A 25724-nucleotide genomic window follows, 5' to 3' on the forward strand; every position below is an offset into this window, starting at 1 on the left:
AACCAGCTTTGTCTCTATGGCAACCGCTGCGCATGCTGAATGGTGGAGCAGGCAGGGAGTAGGTCGGTCTGAGTGGGGATGGTGGTAAATGCGATCTAGTTTCATTTCGAGTGATTTGGCTCCGGGTTAAAGCAGGTCTGAGATCCACTGGAGCCCCCAGGAGACACGTCTTCTTTCAGTAGGAAACCAAAGGAAGAAGAACAGGGTGATGGTGGGGGAGTGACGGTGGTTAGTTGCCTGGGTTACCCGGTAAAAGGGGTCAGTGGGGTTGGGCTGTGAAAGCCACACAGTCAGTCTGTCAGTCGGTTTAAGCTCAACATGACCCCGTCTCCCTTAACACCTCGATTACCGGCTAGCCTGTGTACAATTAAAGCAGCTTTTGCCTCCATCCCACTTTCTGTGACAGCCTGAGGAAGTGTTGGATTGATCCAGCCAATACGCTCAATCCGCTCAAGCATGCAGGGTATTTGTTTTTCTTATTTCCTTGTTCTCTTGTCTAAATATTATTTAGTTCCGCCATTGAGCCGGATTTGTCAGCAGGGATTTCGTCGGGCATGTTTTCACTCCACATGCTGATTGCTGAGTAGATCCAAACACTCAGTGTTTATACATTGTTTTATCTCATTTGTAGATTGTGCTCAGTTGTACCCATCTGCTTTCCCGCGTTGTTTCCAGGCAAGTTTCAATCTGTTGCCAGAGCTGGATGTCCTTTGACCCGGTTCATGCGTCAACAGGCAGCTGTCTGTACAGAACAATGTCCGACTATCGGAGGATGAAACTGCTGTTAAAACAGACATAACGTACCTCCTGCTGTAAGTTGGCTGCTTGAAGCAGACCCACCCTGAAGGTTATCTGACACTAGCATCTCAAGGTCGTTCCAGGGGGTTTGGCTCAGACTCCGTTATTGTAACCGCTCCTCCAATTTGGCTAGTCCTCTGCTCAATTACATTTGCCTTTTTTATTTCTTGTTTGTCTTGCATGCTTTGTGTGCATCTCTTCTGATAAATGAGGTCTTTCTGTATCAAGGCTGTTTGAGGTGCAGGCCCATTTGGCTTTGTCTTCCAGTTGTTAGCATTGACCTCGAAGAAGCAAACGCTCCATCTGCTGTTATTTGCAACACGAGTCACCCTCGTGGGCAATGCCATGTAATTCAATACCACTTCCTGTCCTCACCTTGGGCAAACCGGCAAGGCCAAAGAGGTACCATTTCAGGGAAAGTGGGGGAGGGGACCCGGGACACTTATGTGTTGATGTTCTTGTTCAGTGATTATGTGCAGGGACAAACGGCTGGCTTCAAGGGGAAAACAAATGAGGTGGGCTTGAGAGCTTCTTGTTAAATCTTTGTGTGTGTGCATGTGTGCACACCATCTGCGTGCAGTGCAGGGTGACCTTTCTTGGAGAACTAATAGGCAAAACACTGGCTCTTGATATACGTATCACAGTCGGCCAATGTAGTCAAAAGCAAGAGGTACCATCGAGAGAGAAAGAAAAAGTCAGGGCCAGACTTTTGACTTAGGTATCTGCTGCCACCTCCTTCAGTCTCATGCTGGTAGGGGTTGCTATAACGTTCTGCACCTAACATTGATTGAATCCTATAAGGCATTTATCTAGCAGAACATTCCCCACTTCCTGTTTCTTATCCTTATTCTCTTTATTTCATGATCATTTTTCATTTTCTCTTTGTTCAGACATGATAGTCTAAACCAGAGTTTCCTCATCTGTTTCTGTCTTGCCGCCCTTCAGAAGCTGATGACGATAATCATGGCCCACTCAAAGAGATGATTTCATTAACAATACCAGAGTCACTCTGAAGTGGAAATAAGATTCAGCTTAGCAAGATAGCCTTGCTCTTATCAAAGCACGTTGTCCATTTATGTGAAAACATGATGCAAATCACGCCAACAAGTTAAGCTACATGGAACATTGAAAAATAATCAACATTGGCAATAAGCACATATTATTTGTCACAGCTACCATCAAACATGATAAATCATACATCAAATATGAATCCAGACACCCTCTGAGTTTAAAGAAATGTGTTTAACACTTTTGCTTTCCTTATTTCTTATTATTTCTTATTAATAGCAAATCTAATGTTTTCTTTCTTTCTTCTTCGACAGAGTGATTCACTGTGACAAGACAGCAAGATGGATGAGCTGCAGGACGTACAGTTGACTGAGATCAAGCCGCTGCTGACCAATAAGGTGAGTTGTGGGGAGTTCAGGACAGTGACAAGCCTCTGAGGCGACATGCAAACATCTGTGCACCTGAACTAACATGTAGAACCACACAGTTTGCAAACTAAACAGTCATGTGGTGCACATTTGAAAGTGGAATGATCACGTCATAGGGTCCTCCCAGGCAAATACATACACTAAAACACCAAGCATGCATACTCTGCAGTCCGGTTTATCAAAGTGAATTATTCATATCCGCTTGACAGTGGGAAAAGAAAAGAAGGGAGTGAGTAAAAAAAGAACGTTATAGACGAAATAAGGCTAGAGAGAAGAATAGATGTGAGGCGTTTTAACAACAGACATCCAGAGAGAGAAAAGACAGAGAGACATCAAAGGAGCTACTTTAACAAACGCATCTCTTTATTTCCAGCTTGAAAGATTTGGCCAAGAAAAAAAACAACGACACATCAAAGCTCTTCCCAATCCTCTTCTGTCCTGCTCCGTCTCAACTGCTGATTAACTGATTAGAAAGACTGTTTTGTTCTCGCCTCGGGCAACTGTCACAGACACTCTCAGGAGGGAGATGTGAGTAATGTATCAGCTCTGAGGGGATGGCAGCGCATCAGAGGGGGCTTTGAACCATGAGCAGTAACATGGCTGAATCATGCTTGCGGTGGTTGTCCTGTGTGGGGTGACAGGGTGAGGAAGAAACATCTTAAACTCACTCAGAATGAGGGACACTGACCTCTCACTCCACCTAGTGGCCAGCTCCTTTAAAAGTCAAACCGACAGTGTTGAAAGCAGATGGAGATCAAGACACAATAGTGATTATAAAAAAGAAGGATTTGTCTCTGACTCTGATCATATGTAGAAATGATTGACCTGATGTTCTTACATGTATGACTATTGATGCAGACAGGTAGGTGAGTACTGTTAAAGCAGCAAAGTAGCCATAAAAGTGAAGACTATAATTAGCGGTTACATATGTATGATTATAGGAGCTTCAAAGTATAATGTGCATTACAGAACCACTCATGATAAGAGGATAACTAACTCCATATATAGTGCAACAGTTTGTATAAGAAGGAATACAACAGTTGCATCAAATCTTTGGCAAATCAGATTACTTGCAATAAGCTGATCAAAACGGTCATCACTCTCCCCATGTTGAGGCACGACCTTCATGAAGGTGCTTCTGAAATATGCCTTGCTTGTTTTAGTAATAAACCTGGGGCTATTTTCTCCATGGAAATATTAACCCTGCCGTAATCTAGAGCTGTTTCGAATCATTTGAAGCTAGTTCAAACTATAATGTGGATTTGTTTTGCATCTTTTAGTCATTGTGTTAAAAGCCAGTATTTGTGCACAGTTGCAGAAAATATTTAGCTACACTTATATTATTAGTGTTATACTATGTGTAGAATAAGATGATAAGATTCCAGTGGTTATGGTATAGTAGGATCGTGAACGACTCCAGAGCGTTATCAAGTCCAAAATTCAATGTGTAGTCAAACATTAAGAAAGATATAATAATTAGCAATATTCATTACATGTTTTCCAAAGAAGCATCATGCTTTAAATCATTAAATGTTGGTGTTTATCCTTTCAAAAACTACATTTTCACTGCATTGAACAAACAGTTTGCTCTTGTACACAAATGGAGAAACACACCTGCTTCAACCGGGGACGCCTGGCAGCATCTAACAACGCCTTAAAGAGCGTTTGTATAACCACAATACAGAACAATCCATGCCTTTCCTTTCTTTTGTTTGTTGGTGAGGTAATGAAATGACACCAAAGCTTTATTTCAGATGCTCAATGTCAGCTTTAAATGAAGCAAAGAAAAAGATATTCAGCACAGCCCTGTTGCAATCGGAGTAAGCACTTTTAGTTCCTTCCTGTCCTCTTGTCTCTACAATGGATTAAGCTGATTCTAATTCAATAGTTCAGAACCAGACAGCTGCATTATAGCAAGAGAAGAGCGTGGACTAGAATCATGTTTTCACCAGGATCTCTGCTGCACAGCTCCATCAGAAGAGAGAAGAAAGTGAGAGCTGCTTTGTAGCCACCATCTGCCTCTACACCCCCATGTACCCACCGGTCTGTCCTACATCCGAATCCCTCAACAATCCTCTTTGTTGTTGCCGCCCACTCTCGCTTTTCTGCCCATCGATGTGTAGCTTCCTGCTGTCTGAGCAAAGACACACTGGGAACAAACTCTCTGTAAAGAAATGCCATTTGTTTATGTCATATATGTGAAGAGTAAGGCTGTCGGGATGTTAAAAACTAAACTCATATTGCATCACGTGCCCCAAAGTGTCGATGGTGATTATTTATCATTCACAGAAGAACACTGAGTTTCCTAAAAGTAAAAACACAACGATGCAAAGTGATGTCTCGTTCGATCATATTATTTAGAGATGGCAGCTCATACTAGTAGACTGAAGCTGCGATCCGGGCACAATTCTCTTCTTAGATCCCACTGCTCAAATGTGCTGAAATCAAACTAATAACTTATATACATGATGACCAAATTAGATCTAATTTGAACCTGTTAAAGGTGGGGTAGGTAAGATTGAGAAACCGGCTCGAGATACACGTTTTGTTATATTCCATGGAATGCTGTTAACATCCCGATAGCAATGAATATCTGAAGTGCTTTGACAAAAAATCCATAAAAAAATTTCATCTGTGGAAGCCGTAATACTGTAAAAAGCACGACCAATCATCTGAGCCGGCCCGGCTAAAATAACTGGATGGCCTACCTGCCTGTCAGCCTTCCATCTGTGCACAAACGTATCTCGTGCCCTCATTGGTCATGTGCGCGTTCGTGTGTGTTGGAGGAGGGGCTCTATAAGGAAGTGGCAGATTTTCTCCGGTTGTGTATTTTCAAATTCTAGCGATCTCGAGCCGGTTTCTCAAACTTACCTACCCCACCTTTAAGAGCTTATAAAAAAGTGTGACAATGCCAGTATTTATTCCATCTGTTCACACATGAATAGTTGGAGCTTAAAGAACTACAATCATTAACCATCTAGAATAAATGAACCACTGTTAAATGGCGTCTTTGAGCATGGTGTATGTAATCCTCCTCTCTCTTTCTTTGCAGAATGCTCGCAACTTTCAGGATTTCGACTGCCAGGTGAGTGCTGCTCTCCGCTCCCTCACAAAGCTGTGTTATGCCCTGATTTAGGGGGATGCTGTTGTGTAAGAAGAAGGGGGTTGGGGCTTGCTGCCTTCCCCCTCCTTGTTGACATGCCCTACATTCATCCTCACAGGCATGTATTTACTGCACAACACACGCTGGTGAAATATAGGTTAAGTAATAGACATTGATAGTGAGTGATCCACCACACTGTCTTTGGGTAGACCGTTATGTATTGGATTTAAATGATTGGCTCTATTTTTTATATTAAACCTATTACATTGAGGTTTTCTTTGTCTTGCATGGATGTATATTGTAGTCACTTTTTAGTTGTATTTCTGTAGACTGCAGATCATGTGTCCTGATATGAAAAGCTAACATCCAATCACATTGGTGGTTCTGGATATACATTATAAGAAGTAAGCATTGTGATTGCTTGTTGCTCTAACCACAAAGCCTTTAGCAACAAACCCTCTCTCCCCTGTGCTACTACCAAACCCTGCAATAATGGCAACGTGCCATCAAAGTAAATAAACCGTGGACTTATTGGACTCATCCTCCTCTGCAGAGCTTTAAAAATAACGTGGCCAGTTGTTCAGTTAGAACACTTCCCCTAGAGACTGTCCTTTTTTTAGTACGGAAGAGATATACAAGTGCAGCGATTCCAGATATCTTTTTATAGTTGTGTCAGAAAGAGTCTTCTACGGCAAGATGTGATTGTTTCTGTGTTACGGAAGCTGCGGCATTTCAACCACACAGTCAGATCTTTTGATGTGTTAATGTAGAAATAATTATCATTAAAGGAAAAAAGCTGTATTGGCCTTGAGCGGGCACTGTTCCAGATCTTTCTTTGATGGTTTCTCTGCGTCGGGAGCGGGGTTGCCAGCCCTCCTCCTCTTCGTTAGCTTTTCCTTGCAAAGGAGTCTCTTGCATGAGCATTGAATCCCCACTGGCGAGCATTCTGTCTGCTGTGTTTCATGAGCATCAAGGCAGCAAAGGGTTAAATCTTTCCTCCCTCTCACTTTCTGCAGTCATGGCTGCATCCAGCATCCCAGCAGAGCTAAATATAGCTCCTGCAGGCACAGGAGGAGAGGATTGCATGTTAGCAGGAGCATGCTACATGCTCCAATCCTGTCTGCATTGTCACTGAAACATTAGCATTCATCACATGCTGCAGCTGCTCATCATTTGAGTGCCATATTCCTTCGCACTCCCCCTCTATGGGATTCATATCAGCTGCTGCAGTTGTACTTTAAAGACACAATTGAACCAGGATTGTCTCAGAGGAATTGAGGCAGACTTAAGTGTATTCAACCTATTTTCCATGGCAGCCATTTTGACCTCACCCAGTCACATTCAGGAGTCCAAAGGAATTATTCAGACAGATCCATGTAGGAATGTTTTTTAACACTGTGTGAACTCGATAGATAGAATACCTATCCTCATTTCTGCATATCAAAAAGCACAGGTTTTTAAATAATTAAATGACTGAATTGCATATAGAATATAATTTTGAATAGAGCTTTTCCTACAATGAAAAGACAAAATGTCTCTTATGTCAAGTGATTGAAATCTTAGGGATAACTAGCAGTTGTTATTTGATTTAAAGAACAGCAAAGTGGTATCATTTTCCTTCTGAATTTTTGGATCAAAATGTATGTATTGTTTGGTTTTAAAGGAGAGACATTCTGAGAAAAAGGAGAGTTAGCTATTTTAAATAGTAATTTAGCAAATAGCCATAATATCTGGGATAAGTTGCAGTATCCCCGTTGCAAGCTATTTAACCCAACATATTGGCTATAAAATGTTTTATTCCTCACACATGAGTCAACGTTTGCTCTTCTTCCACTCAAGTGTAAAATATATAAAATGGAATATACTTTTTGCTATGTTAATCTTAAGCATTTTCTATGTAGGACAGGCTTCTGCTTGCTGGTTTTACATGAACTGATATAAGCTCCAATGTGATGTCAAAAAGTCTCTCGATTTTAAATAAGGTGCATTATTCGTTTGCAGCTGACTACCACAATCTAATCAGTTCAGTAATATAAAAACTACTAGAGCGTACATGCAGTTCAAGGCAGCAGACATCATAAGAATATATATTGTGTGTGGGGGAGGGGTCCTCACGTTACACCATCACTCTAAGAGACGATGTGACATTCCTGCAGCTGGAGGACAAATCCAGCTGCTCTCCTCTAGACTACAACTAAAGCTCCTACTAGAGGCGCCCATAGGTACTGCAACATATCACACCCTCTGCACCTGCAGGAGGAGGGCGGTTATAGTCGTGGTGGTGGTGGTGAGGTGGGGTCAGAGAGGAGAACATGGAGGGTGTGGTACTGCAGTTTTGACCAGATGTCTTGCTTACGCCACAGAGACGTGAGGAGGGGGAGGAAGGTGTGACTCAGCCTCAGCCACCCATGAGACCGACTGGGTTTTAAAGTGCATACTCTGGAACACCAGGTTACTTCATGGAAATGGCTGACTGTTCATTTTAAAAATAGAACATCTCAGGGTGGATGGTGTTTGTGGTGGAGAGCAAAACGTTGAGATATATCCATGGATCTGAATGTGATGTTTTAGCTTGTAAGCTTGTAATTGTCACTATTAGATTATTTGTATATTATACTATACATTACACTGTACTTTACTACTTCAACTATCCAGAAGGTTTGCACTTCTGGTTATATGCTAACTGCATTTCATTGTCTAAGTTCTTGTTCAATGACAAGAAAGTTGGATCTAATTTAATATAATACCATTTTTTATTAAATTACATTTCATTAAGCTGACATGTTTTCCAAAGCAACCTACAATAAGTGCATTTAACATGAAAACACAACCTCAAAAAACCACGAATCCTGAAAGTACATTAGTTCTCAATATGCCAAACCATTGTAAGTGCTACGTACAGATGTGAGAGTTCTATTTTATTAAGGTGCAGTCGAAGAAGGTTTGTTTTCAGTCTGCAGCAGAAAATGTGTAGATTTCTGCTGTCTTGATATAAATGGTGAACTAGTTCCACCATTTTGGAGCCAGGAGAGCTAACAGGCGTGATTTTGTTGAGGTGTCCCATGGTCCCACTGCAGTGAGGGAGTAGCTTGCCCTGAAATGTGTTGTTAGTCATTAATGGTTTGTCATTTCCTAGTTATGTCCGGTTTTGTTACATTTTTGTCTTTTTGACCTTGTAACGTTGCTACACAAAGACAAGTAGAAGCTTTTCAGACAAATGGCTGCCAAGTCATGTCTTTGGCTTTCTTGTATTCTTCACTGTCTCAGTAAGCTCAGCAGAGGGCGCCATAAGCCTGTACACTGTGTGGCTCGAGGCCTGTGTGATGTGTTTTTAGTCCACTATGCTTCACTGTTGTTGATCATCTATTTTAAATGTGTTATGTCGCAGATATGTAGTCTGAGACAGATTTAAAAAAATTCCTTTGTCATGTGATACTTCATGTCATGACAAATGAACACAGTTTAATACAAATGTCCTATGCTTGTGCATGTTTAATATGCTTGGACATCTTCCTATGTTTGAGGTGTCCCTCATTTGTTGCTGTCCTTGAGGGTTCTCCTTTTCCCCCCCCCCTGTTCATCGTGGGGTTTCTTTGGGAGATTCTCCTTGTCCGCTGTGAGGGTCTAACGATAGAGGGCATTGCATGCTGTACACAAATTAAACCCCCTTGAGACAAATGTGTTATCTGTATTATTGGGCTATTTAAATCAAATCAAATTGATTTACTATAAGTAATAAACCTCAGATTCTGGCAGTGTCGATGCAAAGCTCTATCTACTGTAGAACTAGCTTTGCAGATCCGAGCGTCATTGCATGGCCGTGTTGCTCCTCAGACTGCGGAGTCCTGCTGAGACACAATGACAGTGTGTGACCTGTATACAGTCTATGTGTGTGACACAAAGAGGCTCCTGCTCTGTCGAGGAAACGGTAAACATGTGTTCAGTCCCACACACAATCGTCATGAGTTGATGTGACCCAACACATGTGCATCATAATCTGGTGTAACGTCACAGTATACGTAAAATGAGTCATCTTCTCCCCACAATGTGCCTTGAATGACCGGACATGGTAATAAACACACTGTAAACAATTTTGTTTTTTGCAAACCTTGCACTGCAAAATTAAAAAAAATGTATCTGGGAAAGCAATACATGTATATAAAAAACATATATGATCCATATGTATTTGGATTCCTCAAAAGTTCAGATGTTCTTTTTTTATGTTTTCTGTATTAACTTGTTTGTGTAGTCTGCATATCAAGTGTTTATTTCCTGAAATACATGCATTACATGTGTGTCAGTGGCACCCTCTGTGGGTTAGGACAGGGAACATTTAGAGGAGAAACATCAGTTTGCAACCAAACATGCTGCTATACCAACCCAGCAATGAAGTCCCCCTTCTCTCTGTAAGCCCACCCACTCTGTGCTGTTTGCATGTTATGTATTGGCTGCACAGAGCTGTCCGTCTCACACAGAAGCGTGACTCTCTGCACTGCTAGCAGATGACAGAGGAGAGTAGGAAAGGAGAAATCAATAAACTATGTGGATCAAATGATTCCGAGACGGGTTCAGAGGAAATGGATCCTCATGTAGGGTTGTGTATAAAAATAGTAGCTCGTTGTGGGTTTTACTTTCCAGTAAGCCTGCAACATAATGAGTTATCTGCTGAATATCAATACTGAAATGAATACTGGAGCTAGTGCTGCAGTGACATTTGCAGCAGAGCTATTGATGGTGTATGCTGCATTTTACTACTCTTTTGCAAGGTTATATCAGGGTCTGAGGTGTTGAGGTGTTTCTTATCCGGATGCTGAGGTCACTCACTGTCTTCTCCCTCAGCAAGGTGAAGCTAACGTGAATCTGGGCGATTGTTGCTAAATCTCAGCAGCCATTTTGCTGATGCAGCCCAGGGAAGCTGTCAAAGTCAGCCTCCTCTCTCTTCACTTTATCACGCTGTGACGTCAGCAGCCTGCCCATTTTCCAGGTCTGCCTCTGCATCCTTTGCACCCCATCACCCCCTCTTTCATCCACCCTCCCCCTCCTCTTTTCTCCTCTAAGCGCCACCCCTCTCCCTCTACCCACCTGACCCGCTGCAATCCAATTAGACGCACCGGTGGCTGGATGCACGGACGCGCTGTGACTACAAAGCACAAACTGCAGTCTCACTCTCCTCCCCCTCTCTGTCTCTCTTTCCCACATTCTCTCTTGTGCTCTCTGCATCTTATCCGACCCCTCCTCCTTCTTCTGCTTCCATTCAGATTATTTACCCATCTCCTCCTCACTTCCTCTGCTGTGTCTTTCTCCTGTCCCTCTCTTCTCCGTCTTCCTTGTTGCTGCTGCCTCACCCTCACATCCCTCCCTTCCTATCAACGCTCCCGCCCTCCTCTTCCTCCTCCTCCTCCTCCTCCTGCTCTTGGAGATCTTCAAAGCTGCCCAGCACACACTTGCACATAGCATAACACTCTGCTCTCCTGCGTGGGAAAACATGTCAGCTATTCTGGACCTGGACCAGATTGCATGCTCTGGGAATGGAGTGGTGAGTGACAAATGCATCTTGCCTGCTATGACACACCTGGCTTGCTCCTTGCAGATTCATATTGTGGTGGTGGGGGGGGTTGTTGTGCGGTTTCCCTAAAGCAGGGGACAGCAGCTGGCTCTGGGGAGGGAAAAGCTGGTGGGGGTCTTTCCTGGCTTGCCTGTCACCACCTTTAGCAGACGGCTGTGACTTTGGGCTTTTTCTCTCCGGGCAGCTGCTAGTGCGGGGTGAACATTTGTTCTGTGTGTGTGTGTGTGCGTGTGTGTGTGTGTGTGTGTGTGTGTGCGCGTGTGCCTACAGGTCACACAGTGTCCATGTGTGTGGTCTGCACAGCCTAAACATGCTCAGGGTGCAGTGGTGCATTTTAATGTGAGGGTATGAAAGATGCATGTGTTCAGTGCCCAAGTGTCTCTGAATCTGCAAACGCCACAACAAAATGATGATGATGTGTACGTGCCCTCAGTGGGGTCGTTCTGTGTTTCGGGTTGCGTGTTCCAGTACGTCTCAAATGAGTATTTTCAGGTCTTTTAATAACTGCAGGAATGCGTGTTTTGCCTGAGAGCGGCTGCAGATGGCTCATAGTGCCAGCATTGTGTTTTCTAATTCTGTTATCACGTAGAACAAGCAGGGAGGTCACTCACCCCTACACACACACTGCACGACAAAAATCACTGCTGCAGAGACTCTGTGCAGAGAGTTAGCAGTTTCCTCCCCCTGCTTCATGATACTGCATGTGTGCTGCAGGCAGGGGGGCCTGTGTTTGTGGCAAAGAGAGCAGGGGGACATGTACCTGGGATGATCCTGCTGGAGAACATGCATACAGTACACATGTGTGTCTGTGTTGCATTCTGTGTGTACGTTGAATTCCTTTGCAACCTGATGGGGGGCTGCTTGGTGTTTCTTGCCCTGTAATGCTGCTCTCTGGGGTGATTGATGCCGATCCTGGCAGGGCGTGGAAAACAGGCAGGAGGGGGAGGAGGGATTGATAAGAGAGGGATTGCGGGAAGTGGAGCAGACTGACACATGGCTCTCCTTTTTTTTTTTTTTAACCTCCTTCACCCTCCTTGATTGTGGGAGCACAAACCCAAATGCCTCATGAAGCCCCTCTCCTCAAAGCACAACCTCCTACTCTGTATTCCTCTCTCAACTGCCCCTAAAACATCCACACACACTTATTGTCCTTCTACTAGCCGCCATGGATGTATTGAAGACGAAAAAAAGGGTTCCAGTGCTCTCCTTCTATAGCTGTCCAGGCCAGCCGCCACACCCCGTGTCTGATTTCTTGAGATGCTGCTGTGTGTACACATATATGCGTATCTGTGAAAGTAAATGGTGGGAGGCAGCACTCCCAGATCAATACAGCTATGTAACCATGCCAGGAGCTAAATGGATAAATAAAGGGTAATCTTTCTTCATGATTCTCTACCCCTTGTTTTTTTTGCCAGGACATGATTGGAAAGGCATGATAAATTAATGCGGCCCTTCTGTTTTAAGACGCATCCTTCTCTTAGTCATACAGGACTCTTTTTTCTCTGTCCCTGCTTTCACGCTCCATTTCCTCCAAACCACCTTCCAGGCTATATTTTTGTTTTATCTAATCATCTCCCCCCCACTAGGTTGCCATCACCTTTTTTTAAATGTATTTCCTATCTCTGGACCGGCGTACTTGCCTGCTTTCTCCAGCGAATGTTCAGTACACGACAGAAGGCCTGCATTTGCACACGTGTGTTTGCCTTGTTTCTTAGAGCAAAGCCTCTCTTTTCCAGTGCCCTTGACTCTGTCCTTGTGTAAAAGCTAAACAATTCTGCAGTAGCAAATTGAGTCTATTACAGGTTGTCCCCCACCAGGCCGAGGTTGCAGAGTCACTTCATTATCTCCTGTGGAAAGGTCTCCGATAAGTGCAAGGCTAACACAGTATCTCCATGGTTTGTTCCATCTCCGGTTGAGAGGTTACATTGTAGCACACAGACTGTGAGCGTTTCGCATGGTTTTCATGTTTTGTGCGACTGTCTTATCTCTATAGCAACTCCCACACAACGAGGATATCTGAGTTGGTCGCTGACAAGAGCAGCATTTGTTCCTTTTGTGGTACTGTGTCCACTACAGATTGCAGATGTATATTGCTGCAGTCTCGTCCTTGAGAAAGTAGCTTCACCACCTCTGTGGAGAGTGTGACACACATCCATCGGACAAATGTCTGCAGGGGGACACAGTCGGACTCTGTGTCTGTCAGCCGTAATCGGTGTCTCTCGTCTGCACACGCTCTCTTTATTATTGATGACCAGTGGGCCTTGAGACCAGGCGAGCACTCGGCTACGCCCGTGCAGTACACACTCACACACACACACGTAGCTATGTCATGCTGACCTTGGGAAGGGTGTGTTTTTGTGATGCTGTGATTCTGGCTTTATCACTTCCTGTATATTTTATCGCTTCCCGTTATGTCACTTCCTATATCACTGGCTCATGAAACATTCATGACAGCCTCTTGTTGTTTTTTTTGCCATGTCATCTTTTAACTAATCCCCCTGATTTATCTTAATCACATTTCAGAGTCTTCCAGTGGGTGTCAGCTAAAACCATTGAATGTATTCTTTGCTCATGTTGGATAGATGAAGATATTCAAACAAAGGCTATGTAGGGAAGGGAGCTGGTGTGAGCTCTTTGAATTTTAATGGGTTCTGCAAAGACATTTTATTTTTGCAGAGTCATACTTGTGAATGCACTGTGAGTTTCAGACCCTCGGATAAATGGACTGAAAAGACTTTCCCAGTGAGCCTATTCGGTGCTTTGTTTGTCCAAGGCTACAAGGAATGTGTGCTGGAGGAGAGGTGCATGCTTTGCATCCTGAATCTGAGACTCCAATGTTGTCGACAATGGCTGATTACTTTAAGGAAATCTGATGTAGAAAATAAAATCAGCTGTTTTCCAGCCTTGATAAAGCATTGTTGTAAATGTAATTGTTTCTCAATGCTAAAACTATCGTATGTTACTAATAACATTGTCTGTGTAGCCTGAGCGACTGTAGCTCATCTCTCCATGCAATAGAGCTCCATTAGTGTCCAAATATTAGCGCTGTGCCATAGAGAGGCGAAGTCCCTCCCTTTCCGGGGGACCTCCTTATTTCGGAAAAAGTATGTATTGAAGTCAATGGCGAGAGAAAGATTATCTTTCGATCCCGTTTGAATTGTGCCACGAATTACACATATGATGTTTGTCAATTTAAAAGATAATTTTGCAAGTCAAAAAAATAAAAATGTGTCTTAAAACTGTGAAGTAACACTTTTTTTGTGTGAAACCGCTCAATGAACTACATCTCCCGTCTCGCACCACACACCAAGACGGCCGTCACGTTGGCACATTTCACTTCTTTCTTTCAGAATGAGGCGAAAAGTATTAAAAGAGGTGAAAATCACTACAAGTCTGGGCGTGTTGAGAGCTGTACATACACACAAGGGGAATTAGTCGGTTCCGTAAGAGCCAGCATGCGGGACCGGGATTCTGGGATTTGTAGTCCTTCTAGTTGCGTATTTTTCATTGTCTTATATTTCAACAGTTTTACGACAAACTGTGACTTTTTTGACATGGAAATTATCTTTTAAATTGACAAACATCATATGTGTAATTCGTGGCACAATTCAAACGGGATCGAAAGATAATCTTTCTCTCCCCATTGACTTCAATACACACATGTTGTAGATTTTGAAACCGCCCTCAGCTGCATCCCCAGTGATCATTGATGGGTTGTTCAGCAACACTGAGCATGCTCAAGGATGTAGTTCCCGAAACTCCTCTGCTAGTTTGACAAGCTGAAAATAACTGAACTGCAAAGACATGAAGAAATATGACACCAAATGGCTCCTTTTATTATGATTTTAGTAGTTTTTGGAAGATGCTGGAGTTTTGGGGCAAATCTTTATAAGGCTTCAAAGACATAATTGTTGTTTATTTATTATTTGAGCCATAAACAAATTGGTATGTGCCGTCATTGGCTGTCCTGTATCAGACAACTCACATGTCACATTAAAAGAGGGGAATACTTCCTCTTCTGTTTAAGCTTTTTCTCTTTACACCGAATACGTACATCATTCTTAAACCATTCTCTTTCTTCTTCTCTGTGGCTGCAGGAGCATGACATTGAGACTCCCCATGGCGTTCTCCATGTGACGATGAGAGGCGTTCCCAAGGGCAACAGACCCGTCATCCTCACCTATCACGACATCGGCCTCAACCGTGAGTCCGCCAAAAATAGACTCATCGATACACAATGTCCTGGATGTGATGACGGCGTTTAGTTTTAGCTTCTGAGTCCCACATGGCTCCTCTGCAAAGATTAAACTCCTGAACTTTCTCCCTTTCTAGACAAGTCATGCTTCAACACCCTGTTCAACTACGAGGACATGCAGGAGATCACGCAGCACTTTGCAGTGGTTCACGTGGACGCGCCCGGTCAGCAGGAGGGTGCCCCTCCCTTCCCCAGCGGGTGGGTTTCACACTAGTTTACATGCACTTAACTCACTTAAATGGAGACTCAGTTTTATATGCCGCAATCAATTTCTTTATTGAGAATGGAAAATGAGCTGGAGGTTCATTTGCTAATGGAAGCACATTCATTGTCCATCCTGTTAATACAAAAAGAAACATTTGAGCTAGGGCTGTGCGATTATGGCAAAAATCATAATCACGATTATTTTGGTCAATAATTGATATCACGATTATTAAAAACGATTATCCATTTACTTTGAAAACATCCATTTATTGAAAAGGAAAATGTGAACAATATGTTTTTAACAGTTGATTACCCTGAACTTTAAGTATAATTCAACTGAAAAACCAATAATAATAAAAAATAAAATAAAATAAAATAATTTAAAAAAAAAATCGTTTTATTTCGATTACGTTGTTTTCGTAATCGTTGCAAGCCAAAATCCTAATCGAGATTAAAATACGATTAATTGCACAGCCCTAATTTGAGTTTTTCAATTTGTCATAAACTCAACTCCTTTGATTAATTCAAACGTGATGAAATGACCTCATACTCATTGACTTTCATGTATTTAATCTGTTTCCAGTTATCGCTACCCCACCATGGAGGAGCTGGCTGAAATGCTGCCCTCTGTGATGACTCAGCTAAAGTGAGTGTGCCCTTTGTTCAGCTGATCAATGATCATGTGCATTAATTGACAATTTGTCGACAGTCTCGCTGTAACCAATGGTTTCTCCGCAGGGTCAACAGCATGATCGGCATCGGCGTGGGAGCAGGAGCCTACATCCTCTCCCTCTTTGCAGTGAGTCCCCATCAGGACCAGAGCATCTTCAAACCCTTTATTCCTCCTGTGTTATCGCCCCCCTCCGATCTGTTTTCGCCTGTTATAATAACTGTAGGATTTCAGGCCACACAGCTTGTTGAACATTAAAGCCTCCCATCAAAGCCCACACAGGCCAGCAGGTCTCTCCACAGTCTGCTGCATTCGCCGTCACTCCCCAAATGATGAATCACCGTGGCGATTTCTCTCCTTTTCACTTGCTTACGACTTGCTTCTGCACTCAAAGCATTTGTACAATGGAGCAGAAAGAGCCAGGAGTGACGGAGAGGAGCGAGGAAGCGCTGAAAGATGAATTATAGAAAGAGAGTATGGTGGTCCGGGGTAAAAAGGGAACGGGATTAGCAGGAGAACCAGCAGTTTCTCTAAGGAGAGTCGGCTCTTGTTTAGAATTAATGAAGACTACCGCCTTGGAACAAAATGGGTTTACCCTTGATAGATGTATAGCAGCTGTTGCATTTGCATCGTGTTGAGAGCAGCCTCCGCAGTGTTTCCTCAACACCGAGTGAGATGGATCGTAGATTTCCCCAGACATCCTCTTTCTGTTTTCAGGCTATTCCAAAACCGCACCCCTTCATTTAGAAGCCCAGTTTTCCATCTCATTGAATAGACATTCTTCACTTTATGTCATATAGGAGAACACTGCAGTGGATTTAATCTGTGTGTGCACTGTTCAAATTATTCATAAAACCCTGGGGAATAAGATTACAAAGTTTTCATTTTGAAGATGAAGCATTGGGTAGGCAAAATGATTTTAGTTCACTGACAAAACTACACTGTAAGTTTATACACAGGGGGTCCGCGGGGTCTTAAAAAGTATTAAAAGTTGATAAATCAATTTAGCGAAAATGAAGGCTATTAAAAAGTATTAAAGGGCATTTCCCAAGGTATTACATTTTGTAGCTTGTTTTCAATAAGTATATAAATTGTCCAAAGAGGTTGTATTCTACAGTTTGCCTGAATAATCATTGCGTAGGTGTGCAGTGTGATTCTGTGTAGTTTATTTATGGCATCCCGTTGGATTTGACGTCATCTGAACAGGACATCGCACGCTCACTGCTTGATAGCGCGCAAAGGTCCGTTTACGCCGGTTGTTAAACAACATCGTTATGGGGAAATGCAAGTCTGCGTCTAAATGGTTGGAAGATAAGGAGGAAGGACAATCAATACTGTATATAGTAAATTTGAGGTAAAGTGTGTCGATAATAACCGGTTAAAACTCAAAGTGGCGATGAGTTCTTAAAATGTATGGAAAGGGTCTTAAAAAAGGTCTTAAAAGGTTTTACATTTGACTTCAGGATTCCTGCATATACCCTGATACAAGCGTGAAAGCTGTAGTCACACCACAGCACGCATAATGCAAGAATACTCCCATGTAGGAATATCTTATTTATCTAAATGTTTAACAAGTTGGCCCTGACATGCATCCTTCCCCCCCAGCTGAACCACCCCAGCTTGGTGGAGGGTCTGGTTCTGATCAATGTGGACCCCTGTGCCGAGGGCTGGATCGACTGGGCCGCTTCAAAGGTCAGTATCACCGCTGCAGCATTCTCAGTGCTCTGTGCAACATCAAGCTATTTATACTGACTACACTTGAATAATTAAGCAGCCATTTCAGTTCAGTTTCCTGCCATTTGTCAGGTTGTTATTGATTAATGCCTTACCCTAAACACACTATTTCAGGCTCACTGTTGTACATCATTCATGCTTAGCATAGTTTATTATATATAATGCAAGAACTAAATAAGATTATATAATACTGGATGCTGACTCAGAGCCACCGATTATACTCACTATATACTTGATATAATAGTAATAACTTAAAGTCTTTACTAAGGTTTAAAAATAACTTGAGAAAAGTGTAAGATTAACAAGTGTTGGATTAATGTAATGAAAAGCCCAGGTAGGGACTGTAATCCTGGTTTCATGTGATTATACCTGCAGTGCTCGGGTACTCAAAGTTCAAATCAAATGTAAGCTTCTTATTTGACTGGACAAACTCTTTTTTGATTATATTCAACGTAATTGTCATTTCACATATTGTAGTACAACAAACATCACTGTTGGGGAATAATTTGCCCTGCATGTCCTCCAGCTGACCAACCTTGATCAGCCGTTATCTCCCATAAGGAGGGGCTGCCCTAGCATATTGTTGATCTTGCCAGTTTATGACCGGGCAACTCTCGGTGAGAGATAGTTATTGTTGTGGGACACCTGGAACACATCCTTCTCGGGGTGTAGATGACCCCGAGCCATAAGCGACAACAAATGTGATTCAGTGTCCTCAGCTGTTTAGTCTATCTATTGAAGAATGTTGATTATTACACTCTGAACTAGTTAAAAGCTCGAGCTACAGGAGGGGTCTTCAGAATTGATTTTGGCATCTCTACCCTGTGGTCAACTCGTGGCCCGTGACATGTCTTGTGAATTCTCCGGTCGAAGCTCCAAATAAACCGTCAGTGTTTGCCATCAAAGCTCCAGCTCTCCTCGTGTCTCTCTTTGAGTCCTGACTCCAATTGCTTCAGAAGTTTCCCCCACAATCACTACTAATGTTTATTAATTTATATTAGTTTCATTTTGAGTGTAATCATTTGCTTTAAGTGCAGAACAAGATGGGTCACAATAACGTGAGTGTGGTGAGTGTGGTTTGTGTGACTGCGAGGACATTCTTTGTCGTGTTATTGTTGAGCGCAGTTATGTAGGAGTGGGCTTGACATGACCTTCGTCCCACATACTTTAAAAACAAAACGCTTCATCTGTTCTTTTGTTTTTATTTTGCTCAACCAAGCCAAATGTAAAAAAAGAAACATGATAGAGAGATGACGTCCTTTACTAAAAAATAACGATTGAGTTTTTATGGAAAGTAACAGTAATGATGGAGAAAGGGACAGACAGACAGACACTATTACTATTTCTTTAACATTAATACAGCCTCTTTGTGTATTGTCTTCTTTTATAAATGTCAAAATCCAACATTAAATCAGTGAATACACTTCTTTACGTATAAACATCATGAATAAATAAATGATAAATCAGCTGTTGTCCCCTTCTTCTCTCCTGGATGCTCCTCTCTGTGCAGCTGTCTGGATGGACCAGTGATCTGGTGGATATCATCATGTCTCACCACTTCAGCGCCGTGAGTCTCTCCTTCACTACTTCACTCTTCATGTGCTTTGACCTTTCTCATTGACAATTGGAAACACTTACTGAACCTCAAGAGGCTTTTCCTGATTTCCCTGGACACAGTTAGCTTCATCTCGCTCTTATGAGGGGCATTTACTAATTATCCTATTTCTGTCATCCTGTAAAATAGATACACTGGTAGATTGTAACATGTGGATTGCTAATTCAAGAAGAATAGATTGGCAATAAATTGCCCATAATGTTTTGCAGCTGAATGCAAATAGCCTTTTTTTCAGTGTCTCCTGAAGAATAAATGGAGCCTTTGCACCAAGAACACAGCAGGCAGCACGGTAGCAGAGAGGAAGGACATTTTCAGACCGTAAGCTAAAGGTCCTGACCCGTGAGGTTCAGAGGCATTCCTCAAAACACAAGGCAAGGGATTTAAGACTTAGGGCAGGGTCACAGTGCGCTGCTTGGGATTTAATATCTCAGTCTGTCCGTGCTGTTTTCAGAAGCATTCCTTGAGATTGTAAAAGACAAAGTCATTATTTGACATGTAAGGACACAAGAGAAATATCATTCAGTGCTATGATCATGAATGCCCTAAAAAAGAACTTGCAGGTACCTTCATATCTCTGTAGGCATTTCATTGTAACTGCATGGCCATTAGCCCTGATCTGTGTGAATTGGACTATTCATGCTTTGAGGCCAATTTGCATAGAAAGGTGCCAATTTTCAACTCATTGAAATACATCCATAGGAGCTCCAAGACTTTGCTTTGCCTGGCAACACAGGCAGGGGTCCATTACACCCTTTAAAGGCGTTTTGATAATCACTATTTTTTTTCTCGTATTTGTGCAGGTTAAGCGACTGCCTAAAAAATCTCTCTCAATCTTTTTGTGAGCTAGACGTACTGGATATACAAATCCAACAGCTTGTCTGAAAGACACATTTCATTGAGGTTTTACTCCGCTCTTTCCCGCAGGATGAGCTGTCCGACAACCTGGAGCTGATCCAGACCTACCGCCTCCACATCGCTCAAGACATCAACCAGGACAACCTGGCCCTCTTCTGTGGCTCCTACCAATAGTATGATAACATACATTAGTATACACTGTACATTTGTTCACATATGTATTGTGTCTCGATCACATTTAATTGTTCTAAGATGTGTAAAAGTAGATCTGAATAACTAATCATATTTTGTCTCCCTGCACCAGCCGTCAGGACCTTGATATCGAGAGGCCAATCGTGGGTCTGAACGAGGACACAGTTAAAACACTAAAGTAGGTTATGAGACCAAGAAGACACAAATCAAATATTTTTATCTCAGAATGCCATGTTTTGAAGATATTTTACGCCTTGTATTCTTCCCGTCCAGATGCCCTGCGTTGCTGGTGGTCGGTGACACGGCCCCTGCTGTGGAGGCTGTGGTGAGTAACACTGTTCATCTCAGGAAGAAGCTCTGCTGTATCTTTTCTTTCTTTAACTCAGCTTCTCATTCATGTCTTTAGGTGGAGTGTAATTCCAGGTTAAATCCAATCAAGACTACACTGCTAAAGGTGAAGCTATTCCTTTGTTGACAGATACATTTATGATGTAATTACTTTGGCTGTAAAAGAAAATATATTCATTAAAATGATCTTTTTTCTAGATGGCTGATTGTGGAGGCTTACCCCAAGTTGTGCAGGTTCGTTTTACAGGTTTCTTTTGTTCATATAGCATTTATTTTCATCTAATATATCTTCTAACTTTGATCCTTCATCTGTTCACAGCCAGGGAAACTTGCTGAGGCCTTCAAGTACTTTGTTCAGGGAATGGGCTACAGTAAGTACACATGTCTTTTGCTACGTGCTGTTAAAAAAACAAAAATACAAAATGATACCGGTTGAAACTTGTCGAATCTATATCGAACGTCCAAGAATTGTTTACAGGCCAACACCTTTTTAGGTCTGACGTGTTTGTGGTCGAGGTTTTTCAATGTTCTCTGCAGAGTTTCCTGTTGACGTGACTGCTTTGCCAACAGTTGCTTAAATGAGGATTGTTTTCGCTACAGGCTCGTATGAGCTGTGGCTAAACACCCCTGCTGATGGGGTTTGGCCTGTGGCCAGCAGTGTATGAAAAGACAGGCTTTTTGTCAGGCTGGTCACGGAGAGGCAGCCCAACGGCGCGTTGGATGCTAACGCATTTTCCTCTCTGCTCTTTGCAGTGTGTGGTCCCCACAAACCTCAGTAGGTGAGGCCTGAGTGCTTCAAGCATGACTGAAATGACAGTCACTCCAGATACGCTGAACAACAATTCACTCCTGTTCAGTTCAGAAAATGCCCTCTGTTTTTTTGCCTGGTGTGATTTTCTTTTCCCTCCACAACTGTTTAATGATGCCGTCTCTTTCTAGAGAGAGTCATACTTAAACAGGCCTTCAGGTCATTCATCTGCAAAGAAAACATTTATTTCTAAAATGCAAACCTGACTCTACGGATGGATGTTTAATGTAGGTTTGCTTTCTCATACAGATGACTTCTGTCTGTCTGTGTGTGTGTGTACTTCTGTCATGCTAATTCTCTTTTGCTCTCTCCCGTTCCCAAACCCTTCACTGTGGGAGGCACCCTGGGGTGAAGGCAGTATGCCGGTGCCTCAGTGTTGCTTTAAAGGCCACCGAGTCCCCCTGTCGAGGAAATGCCACTGCAGGATTAAAAGTGATTAAAACGAGGTGTTTTCACGCAGAGAAAGTGTGGGAAGTGAAAAAATCTAAACACCTCAGCATGTTACCGAAAGCTGCTTTCCCCTCATTAACACATTGCCACAGTGTGAAACGCAAAAGAGAAACAGCCATAGTACAGAAAAGTCTAGTTTGCACACGCTATGATTTCTTACCGGTTGACAGAAAACCGATTTCTTATTTTGCCCTCAACGACCACCGAGCTGCGACAGAGCCTCAGTCTGAGTCAGAGTGGGGGAAAGCAACGCACCAATTCAACATGTCTCCCTTTCTCTTCCTCTCTTCCTTCTTTAATGGTTGCTCACAGTTCCCTACGTTCTTCTCAGTCACCTGAGCAACGAATCAGGTATCAGGTTCTCGAGCAGCTGCCAGACTAGAATGCTTTGAACCCAAAGGCCCTTAAACACTGCAGGGTGGATGAATGTCAGTGTATGCAGAAATTCTCCGGAGAGCGCTGTTTCAGATTGGAACTCGACAGCCGCTCAGTGTGGAGGATACAGTCGGTATCTCACACAGGGAGAGATCTCTCTGCACACTTTGACACGCATTCATCTCCCTGTAGGAGTTCACTTTGCCCGTTCAGCATGGATCCTAGGTGTCCTATCTCTGTTGCATGACCTGCTGCTTCCTCCCTCACTTCAGTTGGATTGCCAATGCTGTGTTCTGCTGTTGTATTGCTTTCATATTTTATTTTATTTGTCAACAGTGGACACACATGCAATTATTTTATCTTACTTTTTCTTTTTACTTAGTCGTCATATTTGAGATTGGTTTGCATGGTATGCACTTTTGTTGTTGCTGCATCTGTGTATCTTTAAGTGTTCATACTAGGGCTGCACAACATATGGACTGGTGCAATATCCAAATTACAGTAAGCGCAATATTTGGTAAATGTAAAAAAATATTGTTTATGTTAAGTATTGTGGTGCTGTGGAGTAATCCCAGCCTACAAATAGTATTGTATAAAAAATCCATGTTGGGTACGCACCCTGTAAAAAAAAAAACCACCTTGACCATTTAAGCATTTACTAATGATAATTTGAATAATGTTTAAAAAGAAAATGTAATTACCTCTAATATCGCAAATGATATCACAATCAAAATAGGTTTTATCACCAAGTAGATTTACACATACGAGGAATTTGCTTTGTTCTAAATGGTGCATACAAAGACAAGAAGAATACGTTGTTATTTTAAAAGAGCAAACAATATATTGCAATATCTTTCGAAAACAATCACACCCAGTGCTTCCTCCCAAACTGTGCAGCCCTAGCTCCCACGCAGTCTCCTGCGCGCTGTGAGCAGAATATCAATGTGTTTTTCTCTTCAGTGGCGACGGCAGGAATGACTCGGCTGGCTCGCTCCCGCACCGCCTCCTCCTCCTCCATCACCTCCATGGACAGCAGTCGCAGCCGCAACAACCTCAACAGCCTGCTGGAGGGCAGCGCCACCGGGGGTCTGGACAACCAGGTCGGACCCCAGACCATGGAGGTCTCCTGCTAAACCCTGAACCCCCCACCCTCCCTCCCCCTGCACATTCCCATAGTAACTTATGTGCCCCTCTCTTTCTCTCTCTCCCCCTCTATCTATCTTTCTCTCACCCTGCAACTCAAACGCCAGCAGGATCTGTAATGTGATTAGAAAAGGATGTAATAAATATATTAACAGATGCATATTATTAAATATATCATATTTAATACACTGTCAAAGTCACATTCCTGTACCAGATACCATGACTACAATCAAACGTGTTGTATATTCCAATGGTCAGACCATATCATTCACTCAACCCCTTGTATTTATTTTTTTTCTCGTTGTCTTTGTTTTAAATGTCTTCACACACACACTGTAGACGTCCTCCACGTGTTCAAAGTAAGGTTTTTTTTAAATTATGCAGTACTACACTCGGCTCTCTCCTGTTGTGATCTCTAAACTCATTGATTCTGAGCCACTCTGTCTTTGTGTTTTAATCCCAAACGTTCTGCAATGTGAATTAGTCACAAAGTGCACAGAGGGATCACTCGACCTGCTGTAGCTGCAGAAATCAAGTGAAGGAGCATTGCAGACTGTAGCACACTTTCATCATATCTAAACTCAAGCTTGTGGAGTGAGCTGCTTTTAAAACATTCCTGTAGTGTACCAGTGTTTCAGCATCACTCCACCTATTTTGTATTCTTTTTGTCACGAAGCTCATCTCCCTTTTTTCTTTCTTCTGTGTTAATTTTTTTTGTTCAGTGATTTTAACAAGTGGGTCATGATGTGAAAAGTATTGAGTCCCTTCTCTGACGGGCCAGTGGTGCTTCTCACTGTCTGCTGATTCAACTCATTTATATTACTACTGAATAAAGCTTCAACATGACTCGGCTGGTGTCTTCATTTATCAACACATGCAGGGGGGGGGGGGGGGGGAAGAGACTCAGATCTTTTACTTAGTGGTTAAGTAAAAGTATTAGTATCAAAATATACTTAAAGTACAAAAAGTAAAACTACTAATGTTCCCGTATGGCTCATATGATATGTATTATGATTATTATTGATGCATTAATGTCAATGTGGCACTTGGTAAAGGTGGGGATTATTGAAATAACTGGATATACTGCGGAGTAGTTTAACCTATAATAATACATAATGATGTATTGGTTCGACAGGCCGTGGTATATGGTCATTATATGACAGTTAAGGGGCGTGGTTCGGCCCTTGCATACAGTTTGCTTTTCAGCCCAACTGTATACAGTTAAACCGGACTTCTTTCTGCAGATGTGAGCGTCCTTAACAACGGTCAATAAGTCATTGCTGCACATTATCCCTTACATGTTTCCATCTTAAGCTTTGTTAGTTAGTTAGTTTCGTAACGGACGTAATGTAACAGTTGTAACGTTTGTAGCTTTTCTCAGACGCGGAGGGATACTGACTTGTGAAAAGTAACTACAATTCTACGCTATGCTAAGAACCAATCAGATTGCTTGATTTGACTTGTCCGTTTTATAATCTGTATTATATCTCAATACTTGCAATGTAGCTAGTAATGAAATGCGTTAAACAAATGTAGTGAAGTAATAAGTAATAGAATGCATCCAAAATGTAGTAAAGTATAAAGTATTAAATGTACTTTGTTACTTTCCACCACTGACAACAGGGCCAATAATTCTAAAAATGCACGAACAAAGCAATTATATATATGCGAGTGAAAGAAAGTGTGTGAATACTCGTGTACTTTTCCTCTCCTGTTAGTGGAAAGGTGAGGTGACTGTGGTGAGATACTTTCCAACCGCACTCGCTCTTGTTTTCCTCGCAAGTGACAGCCTCAGTTATATTTAGCACACGTCAAAATCAACAATGGTGAAATGCTCTGCAAATGAGATGAGGAGATTGCCTTCAAACTAAAAATGTGTACTGTTATGAGACTAAAGGGCTAAAGGTTAATGTGATGAATAATGCTTTTCTTAGTATTCTAGCTTCTCGCTTTTGCAACTAGAATGTTCCTCAATTGCCGGCAAAGGAAATGAACCTCTCAGTATATATAATGATTTCATGTAACAACCCTGCTGTAAATACGTTTTGTTACACTGAAACCTAAACCATTTTAAATAATACCTCATTGAAATACTTATGATACATACTAAAAGGGGCATTTAATGAATACAATAAGAAAAAAATCAGTGTGGAGTTAGATAACATATCTACA

The 25724-nt window shown here is 42.3% G+C and overlaps 1 protein-coding gene across 3 annotated transcripts in view; it reads left to right on the forward strand.

Annotated features, from left to right (window-relative positions):
* ndrg3a (ndrg family member 3a) overlaps positions 1–24399 on the forward strand; it is a 35696-nt gene extending 11297 nt beyond the window's left edge. Inside the window, exons 2-17 of one of the 3 annotated variants that reach the window (XM_034121748.1) lie at positions 2121–2204; positions 5287–5319; positions 15001–15106; positions 15236–15356; positions 15946–16008; positions 16101–16161; positions 17638–17724; positions 19277–19333; positions 20306–20409; positions 20541–20606; positions 20702–20753; positions 20835–20882; positions 20975–21010; positions 21096–21147; positions 22347–22385; positions 23370–24399. In XM_034121748.1, coding sequence (XP_033977639.1) covers positions 2148–2204; positions 5287–5319; positions 15001–15106; positions 15236–15356; positions 15946–16008; positions 16101–16161; positions 17638–17724; positions 19277–19333; positions 20306–20409; positions 20541–20606; positions 20702–20753; positions 20835–20882; positions 20975–21010; positions 21096–21147; positions 22347–22385; positions 23370–23542 — 1155 coding nt within the window. In that variant the 5' untranslated portion in view covers positions 2121–2147 and the 3' untranslated portion in view covers positions 23543–24399. Of the gene's footprint in view, positions 1–2120; positions 2205–5286; positions 5320–10524; positions 10874–15000; positions 15107–15235; positions 15357–15945; positions 16009–16100; positions 16162–17637; positions 17725–19276; positions 19334–20305; positions 20410–20540; positions 20607–20701; positions 20754–20834; positions 20883–20974; positions 21011–21095; positions 21148–22346; positions 22386–23369 lie in introns of those variants that run through there. The other 2 variants (XM_034121750.1, XM_034121751.1) reach the window with 2 other exon arrangements.
* Positions 24400–25724: the final 1325 nt, after the last annotated feature.

Source organism: Trematomus bernacchii, unplaced genomic scaffold, assembly GCF_902827165.1.
Source record: "Trematomus bernacchii unplaced genomic scaffold, fTreBer1.1, whole genome shotgun sequence".
Classification (NCBI taxonomy): domain Eukaryota; kingdom Metazoa; phylum Chordata; class Actinopteri; order Perciformes; family Nototheniidae; genus Trematomus; species Trematomus bernacchii.